The sequence below is a fragment of the Tachysurus vachellii genome, chromosome 11 (genome assembly GCF_030014155.1).
Source record: "Tachysurus vachellii isolate PV-2020 chromosome 11, HZAU_Pvac_v1, whole genome shotgun sequence".
Taxonomy (NCBI): domain Eukaryota; kingdom Metazoa; phylum Chordata; class Actinopteri; order Siluriformes; family Bagridae; genus Tachysurus; species Tachysurus vachellii.
In genome coordinates, this window is record NC_083470.1 from 11,556,245 (window position 1) to 11,564,787 (window position 8,543).

The 8,543-nt window shown below is 42.0% G+C and overlaps 1 protein-coding gene across 1 annotated transcript; it reads left to right on the forward strand.

The window, feature by feature from the left end:
- The first annotated feature begins 958 nt into the window (after positions 1-958).
- On the forward strand, positions 959-5,841 carry rbm15 (RNA binding motif protein 15). Its single transcript, XM_060882498.1, has one exon. The coding sequence runs from the start codon at positions 1,112-1,114 to the stop codon at positions 3,686-3,688; it is 2,577 nt and encodes an 858-aa protein (XP_060738481.1). The 5' UTR covers positions 959-1,111; the 3' UTR covers positions 3,689-5,841.
- Positions 5,842-8,543: the final 2,702 nt, after the last annotated feature.

Genomic DNA, 8,543 nt, shown 5'->3' on the forward strand with positions numbered 1-8,543 from the left:
CATCACAAAGTTACAACAGTAACAATTCAAGTGTATACAACAAACATGGTGATTATTATTATTATTATTATTATTATTATTATTATTATTATTATTATTATTATTATTATTCATTCATTCATTCATTCATTCATTTTCTACTGCTTATCTGAACTATTCTCGGGCCACGGGATTATTATTATTATTATTGTTGTTGTTATTTTTATTATTATGATTATTATTAGTGTGTGTGTGCCCTGCAATGGGTTGGCACTCTGTCCAGGGTGTATCCTGCCTTGATGCCCAATGACACCTGAGATGTCACAGAGAGCACAGGCTCCCCGTGACCCGAGGTAGTTCGGATAAGCGGTAGAAGATGAATGAATGAATGAATGAATGAATGATTATTATTGACTATTGTGATAATAATAATAATAATAATAATAATAATAATAATAATAATAATAATAATAATGATAATAATAATGATAATAATATATTACTTATTATTATTATTGTTAGTGTTATTTTTATTACTATGATGAATGTGATGATGATGATGATGATGATGATGATGATGATGATGATGATGATTATACATTTATACACTCATTTCCAAGCATTTCTATAATACATATAGCGACATCTCTTGGACATAAGATGAACAGCCCGAATTTGCTTCTCGCAAAGGTCACCGGTCTTAGACGTAAAAGAAAACAATTTGCCCCATTTTTGCAAAAATGCTTGACATTACAACCGTTTTAATTCGCACCGTAGGTCTGAATCCTTCAATAATAACTACAGTAACATCCATAATAATCATTTTCACAGCTTATTTCCGCATGCCACGAGGGCGAAGCATCTCTAAGCAAAGGGAAGACAACTGGGCGTTCACGGACTTCTTTGATAAACGTGACCTACAGCCAATAGTATTGCTCTCTGTCATCTTAGTGAACCAATCAAATTCTTAGGGCGAGGAAAGCTGTAGTCTATACAAGATGGCGTATGTGGTTGTTTTGCAGCTACGATATTGAGCGAATTGCGGTATTTTCTCGTCTAAATTAATGAATTGTTGTAGTGTAATCGCGTTGTAGTTGTTTGCTATAAGCCGTAGAATCGCAGGATATCTATCATGAAAGGAAAAGAAAGGTCGCCAGTGAAAAAACGCTCAAGGGCCGTGGACGATGTTCGAGACAGAGGAGGAAGCCACCCGAGCAGCAAGAAAATGGGGGTTGTGGCGATTTCTGGCGGAAGCAACAATGGAAACAGCTCTTCCAAAAGCGAAGGCGGTTCGGCGAGACGGAGTTTACTAGGAGACAAAAGAGATAGTCGGGACTTTGACGGACACGCTTCAAGCCGCACAGCAAACAGTCATAGCTACACCAGTCCCGTCGTTAGCGCTAGCAGCAAGAATCACAACTCGAGTCTGTCGCTCGAAGCGGCCGCGAGAAGCAACTCCCGCTCCGAGCAGCGCAGTCAGCTCGCCGTCACCGAGAGTGAGTACAAAACACTGAAGATAAGCGAACTGGGGTCGCAGCTGAGTGATGAGGAGATCGAGGACGGTTTATTTCACGAGTTCAAGAAATTCGGAGACGTCAGTGTGAAAATTAGCCGCGTTAACGACGAAAGAATTGCTTTTGTGAACTTTAGGAGGCCCGACGATGCCAGAGCGGCGAAACACGCCCGCGGTCGCCTGGTGCTCTATGACCGGCCTCTGAAAATCGAAGCTGTGTACATGAACAGGAGGAGAAGTCGATCCCCCGTGGAAAAAGACCATTTTTCTGCGGTGGCTGGCCACAGACATTTGCACGCTCAGAGGCCTCTGTCCCCTACTGGACTAGGTTATAGGGACTATAGACTTCAGCAGTTAGCACTTGGTCGACTTCCTCCACCCCCACCGCCTCCCTTACCCAGAGAGCTGGAGAGAGAAAGAGAGTTTGCCTTTTATGAAGCCAGAGCAAGGCCAACTTACATTGCTGAACGAGCTGCTGCTTTTCGTGAAGAGGATTTTATTTCTCCCGAGGACGACCAAAGAGCAAACCGAACTTTGTTTTTGGGTAATTTAGACATCACAGTAACAGAAAATGATCTGAGGAGGGCATTTGACCGCTTTGGGGCCATCACTGAAGTGGACATCAAGAGACCCACTCGGGGGCAAAACAGCACATATGGCTTTCTTAAGTTTGAGAACTTGGACATGGCCCACAGAGCAAAGATCAGCATGTCAGGAAAAGTGGTCGGTCGGAACGCTATTAAAATTGGTTATGGAAAAGCGACCCCAACAACACGCCTCTGGGTGGGGGGCCTTGGACCTTGGGTTCCCTTGGCTGCATTAGCAAGGGAGTTTGATCGATTTGGCACTATTAGGACTATAGATTATAGGAAAGGGGACACATGGGCCTACATTCAGTATGAGAGCTTGGATGCTGCTCAGGCAGCTTGCACACATATGCGTGGCTTTCCTCTTGGAGGCCCAGACCGACGGCTCAGAGTGGATTTTGCAGACACCGAACATCGCTACCAACAGCAGTTCCTGCAGCCGCTCCCACTGCCCCACTACGAGGTTGTGGCTGAATCCTTTGTTCACCGTGCAACCCCTGAAGCTATCAGGGTTAGAGAACGAACTCCCCCACCACTCCATTTTAGAGAACGGGAACTCTACACTGGTGCAGAGTGGCCAGCTCCTGCCATCCGTGAACGAGTAAGAACTCCTGCGTTTGAATCTCTAGAGCACTTGGAACGAGATCGGCGGCCCAGAGAACCATGGTCCCTGGAGCGGGAGTTGCCAAGCAGAGATGCTGCAAGAAAACGACGCCTTCTAGAAGATGGACGCCACCTAGACTGTTCACCTGACAGCAGCAGTGAATGGGCAGTCCGGCGCCGGAGAGCCCCATCAACTGAGGGCAGCCCGGGAGGTAGCAGTCGTGAAGGCCGATTCAGCGACTCTGAGCGGCCAACGAGAGCAGAGCGGCTGTCACCACCACGAGAACGCCGCAGCAGCCTAGACAGAGCTCCTGGAGAGAAGCGTCTCAAGAGCAGCAGCAGCCTGTCCGAGTCCAGCATTGGCGCTAGCCCATCAGAGAGAAAACGCAAAGCAAGTGAAGCAAACAAAGGACCTTCAAAAAGAGAACGAGCTGACGGGGGCTCAAAGGGCAGCCAGTCATCCAAGCAGGACACTGGCGGGAAGCTGAGCATGGCCTGGAATGGAATGCTGCTCCTAAAGAATAGCAATTTCCCAGCCAGCATGCACATCCTAGATGGAGACTTGACTGTGGCCAACACCCTCTTGGTTGACGGCAATACAGGAGGCAAGGTGACGCAGCTCCGCATCACACAGCGCCTTCGGCTCGACCAGCCCAAGATCGACGAGGTGTCACGCCGCATCAAAGCAGCAGGTCCAGGCGGGTATGCCATTCTCCTTGCAGTTCCTGCCAGCTCTGATGATGCATCTTCATCCTCTTCGTCGACAGACCCTGCGGCTTCAACCCAGCGTCCTCTACGCAACCTGGTCTCGTATCTGAAGCAAAAGCAGGCAGCTGGGGTAATCAGTTTACCTGTGGGGGGCACTCGCGATAAGGACAACGCAGGGGTGCTGCATGCATTCCCACCCTGCGATTTCTCTCAGCAGTTCTTAGATTCCTCTGCAAAAGCTCTTGCCAAAACAGAAGAGGACTATCTTGTCATGATCATTGTCCGAGGAGCATCCTAACAATCGGAACACAAACAAAAAAAAAGCATTGTTATAAAAAAAAAAAGAAATGTCTCATTTGCATGCTATGTTAAGCCTGGTGCAACCATAGTTTAAACAGTTAGTAAAAGGGTGTGTCATCTGTTCTGCCCAATGCAATGCATGAAAAACATGTCTCATAGCAAAATTGGTTTTCATATTTCAATATTTGCTCACCATTGCAAGTTGAGTTTCCAAACCAAATCATTGTGATACTGTGCACCTGTTGGGAAGAGTGAAAGATAAAAGGCAGAAAGATAAAACTGAATATTTACCCTATACACTGTACTGCTTGAGAATCTTATACATGTTTGTTTAGCCATTAGATTGTAAGCAGTTCCCTATATGGATATTAACAAAAAATGTTGGTTCATGTAGGTATATTATATATATTTTTTATTTAAAAAAAAGAGGTTATTGAGTCATTGTGGTTTAACGCTTGGAACAATCAGTTAATGATGAAGAGAAAGTGTAACATAGGCCTAGGTGTGTAGTTCTATAGTTACCTAAAGCAGTCCAGGTATTTCTCACTTAAAACTGCATGTTGACTGTTGTCCTGTTTTGAAACCTTTACGGGGTAGTTTACAGTTCAAAAGTTTGCAGATTGTAAACTATTGCATACACAACTGTACTTCAATACTAAAGTGTTTTTCAGTGTGTAACTGGGCAAGCATTCATTAAGGCTACAGATTGTTTTCTTCATGATTTTATTTCACCCAAGCCGCCATCTTACAAGAATCAGTGATTGATTTTGGTCTTCTTTTAAGTCTAACATGTTTCAGAGCCACCATTTGCACAGACCACTGCACATAGCTCATGTCATTTAGATATCCTCTTATTTGTCATTTTGTATTTGACAAGATCTGAAAATCTATTTCTCCTGAGACATTTTTCCATTTTTACTTTTTACTCCTACTTCATTTCTGTTCAGGATTGGTAATGTAGTTGACCACTAATTCCTATTGATTTCTATGCTTTTTATTGTTTTTTAATTTTCTTTTAAGTAATCTTGCCCATCAGATACAATACAAAAAAAAACAAATCAAAGACCACTTGATAAAATAGCAGTATGTAATGCATGTGGCTTTTTCATTTGTGTCAGCATTGGCCTCAGTTTTGTTCTATATGCCACATTAAAGGAATTGTTAAATGGATGTCCAGATACCAAAATGTGAGTGCAAAAGTGTTCCTTTAAATTTGATAAAGATATAAATGTCTATGGTGATGCAATTCTACTTTGCTCAATATTCCCCCTGTATTAACACACTTTAGTTGTCAGCTTAGGGCATACTTGAAGCAGGGCTGTACAATTAGAGTTTAGTATTTTTCAGTACATTAATAATGACTATGGCTCAGTGCAAAAACACAAAGCACTGTAATTGGGAAATACACACGATTGTGCAGTAATTATACCACTAAAGCATGCATTAATTATTGAGTCGGATTTTCAGTGCGCCACGCTTAGTTATGCAGCCCTAAATTTAAGTATGTTTTAAATTGAATAATCTATATTTGGATAGTCTGTTAGAGAGACAACAGATTTATTATTATTATTTTTTTTATCCTTTCTTTCAATGTAAAGGATTTTTGGAGTGTCTTGAGTCTGATTATTAACAAATGTGTTAATTCCATCTGTATTATGCCATCTACCATTTTTAAATCACACTAAATTGCATTTTTAAAACAGATTGGTTTGTGAATTAAGATAATTTCAAAGCTGTTCTATATTTATGAATGAGTTAGAGATACTGTACTTTCAGTAGCCATCTCTCAGGATGAAAAAGGACTGTTGCAACAGAGGACTTCTCATGGCTGGAATCAAAATGATTGAGTTGATACAGGAGCCCTTTGGATGCAGAGGGGCAAGAGCTTTCCGTTTAGTGATTGTGTATTCTCGCTGAGAGAGCAGCTTCACACTTGTGTAAATGTTTTTGTGCTTACACTTCCCATATTTAAACGGAAATATGACCGTCTTGCTTTGTGGTGTGTTTACCTGGGTTCTTGAAGGAGAGGAAAAAAGAGGAATCGCTCATTCACGCCTCGCACAGCTAAGAAATAGCTGTCCACATACACACAAAAAAGTGCACTGGCACTTATTTGATTTTGTCTTACTATCAATAAATTGTTTCATTTGAGGGAGAAATGTTCATTCCTTGGAAATGAATCGAAGAACATCTCCCGCTGCTTTGCGGTTGTGTTTCGATGGAATTGTTGCTGATTGTTTCTTCTCAGGAAAAAAAATTCCCCATATGTGGATCAGGGATGACCTTAAGAGCCAAGAGCATTTTATTTGTCGATCAGTGTTTTCCAACATTGTGTCCCGGAGTTGCCTGGCTTTGCTAATTAACAGCCCTTGCACACTCCGGCCCTAAACCTCCCCCTTATTCCCGAGGGAAGCGAGAGCAGAAAGAAGGGGGGCTTTTGCTACTGTGCACTGTAGCAGGCTTGTGCTCTGCTGCTGCCCAGAATCAGAGGGGAGATCTTCAATTAACAGACCTCCAGATAAGATGCGAGTTTTGTTCCAGCGCTGCCACTGATGTCTTCCAAGGTTCTTCCCTACCTGCATCAGCTGGAGGTCAGGTCTGCTGTAACCCTGCATCAGCTCAGAGGTCAGGTCTGCTGTAACCCAACTGCTTTGCATTGGCAGCACAACCACCACCTGTGAATTAAAGGTCAAATTTGAATACTTTCTAGTTCGGTGGAGCAGGCATTTGTTTACCTCATCCTTTGGTTTGATTTGATTTTTCCACTCCATTGAGAGATCAGAACAGGAAGAGGATTCCCATGATCATGAAAAAAAAGGAGAGCAATATAGAAAGTTTAAAAAAAAAAAAAAAAAAAAGCTGAAGGAAGGCTGATAGTTTTGTCTTCCCACATTTGCATTTGTGACAGAAGTATTAAATTTGCACCGTCTTCGTCTTAAATTAACCTGAAGTTCAGGTGTTGTCAACTAGACTGCCAGTTTCCTCAGACAGCACAAGTTAACACACGGAGGAGGTACTTGCAAGAACCTTCAGCTGGAGAGGAAAAAAAAAACAGTTCTTAGTAAGCTGTTGATTTCACCTTTATCACCTCTACATCAGGTCATCCGGCAGTGAGTGGCTGCCCGCTGGTGGTGAGTAGGGCTAGTGTGTGTTATACTGGGGCTGCTGCTCAAAGCCTGCCTGCTAAAGGTAAGTATCAGTGTAGGACAGAGTAACTCACTCCTCTAAAGGTTGACTGTTTACTTTTACCACTAAACTGACAGTTCCACATGTAGCTAATAGAAGTTAATATGACAGGAGAAATGTTTTGGCCAGTAAGTTCTACATTTTTATTAATATGTATTTAAACATTTGAATTCATTTGTGCATGAGTCGACGTCCAGTAGTAATTCATCCCCCTTCCTTCTCCTCAAAAAAAAAAAAAAAAAATTCAATTTCATTGTTCTGTTAGATGGGGGCACGGTGGCTTAATGGTTAGCACGTTCGCCTCACACCTCCAGGGTCGGGGTTCGATTCCCGCCTCCACCTTGTGTGTGTGGAGTTTGCATGTTCTCCCCGTGCCTTGGGGGTTTCCTCCGGGTACTCCGGTTTCCTCCCCCGGTCCAAAGTCATGCATGGTAGGTTGATTGGCATCTCTGGAAAATTGTCCCTAGTGTGTGATTGCGTGAGTGAATGAGTGTGTGTGCCCTGCGATGGGTTGGCACTCCGTCCAGGGTGTATCCTGCCTTGATCCCCGATGACGCCTGAGATAGGCACAGGCTCCCCGTGACCCGAGGTAGTTCGGATAAGCGGTAGAAAATGAATGAATGAATGAATGTTCTGTTAGATTTAAAAAAAAAAAAAAAAAAAGCAGGTCAGATTTAACTTTATTGAAATCTCTGGCCAAAAATATATAAATCTACAACTCATTAATTCATTAGTATGTGGGATTGTGGGAGTAACATTGTTTTAGAGGAGGTAAGTCTTGAACAGCTAGAGATTTTCAGTCTTGTTCCTCTGTCAGTGTTTCCTTTTAGTTCAGGACTAGGATTTATTTTCAGAGAATTGTCACTGGATAGTGATTCACTGTGAACAGTTTATTTTTAAGGGTAGGTTTAACTAATCTGGAAACTCCAGAAATTATATAAGCAACTTTTATGATCAAACCAATTAGAAATTTTTCCAGTGTCCATGTGAAGATTATCCCCAATATAGAATTTACTGACATAAAGGTAGTTGCAAGATAAACTCCCTAAAATAACCAGAGAGGAGCGCTTCAGCGTCTGGTCAGTTCTGTCAGAGCTATATAAAAAAATAGACCTTGTTGATCTGGAGCTCTACAAATTCTCACCAGATTATAGTCTTGTGATTTTAAAGTGATAAATGATGATGTATGATATAAATGATGATTATGGTTTGGTCTGTAATATGGTTTTAATTGGACACTTTAAATGACAAGTGAGAAGTTTGTCTCTGATAGGCTCCCAAAAAAAAAACTTGCCTGTTTCCCAAACTTGCCTGTGGTTATCACTTCTGAGACAGGGAGAAAGAGAAAATAGGGAAATTCCAGGAGCTAATTGGGAAAGATGATCATCTGACAATTTGCTGATGAGTACACAGTTTATGTAAATATTTAGACCACACACACTACAGTTCTTAGCACAGTTCTGTGCAAATCAGAACAGATGGTTGGTTTCAAATTTCTGTGACCATGGAAGGTGAAAAACAGTATAAATGAAACCTTATGCACACAATGACAGTCATAATACCACCAGTATAAAGAAGGCTTTATCATTGTAATAATATGTACTGTATTTACATATCTAGAATGAGAGTGAGAAATTAAAGGAAATAAAAACATTGCATCTTTATAA

Excerpts from the sequence above, each read along its gene's own strand:
- rbm15 (XM_060882498.1), top strand. The coding sequence starts at position 1,112 with ATGAAAGGAAAAGAAAGGTCGCCAGTGAAAAAACGCTCAAGGGCCGTG.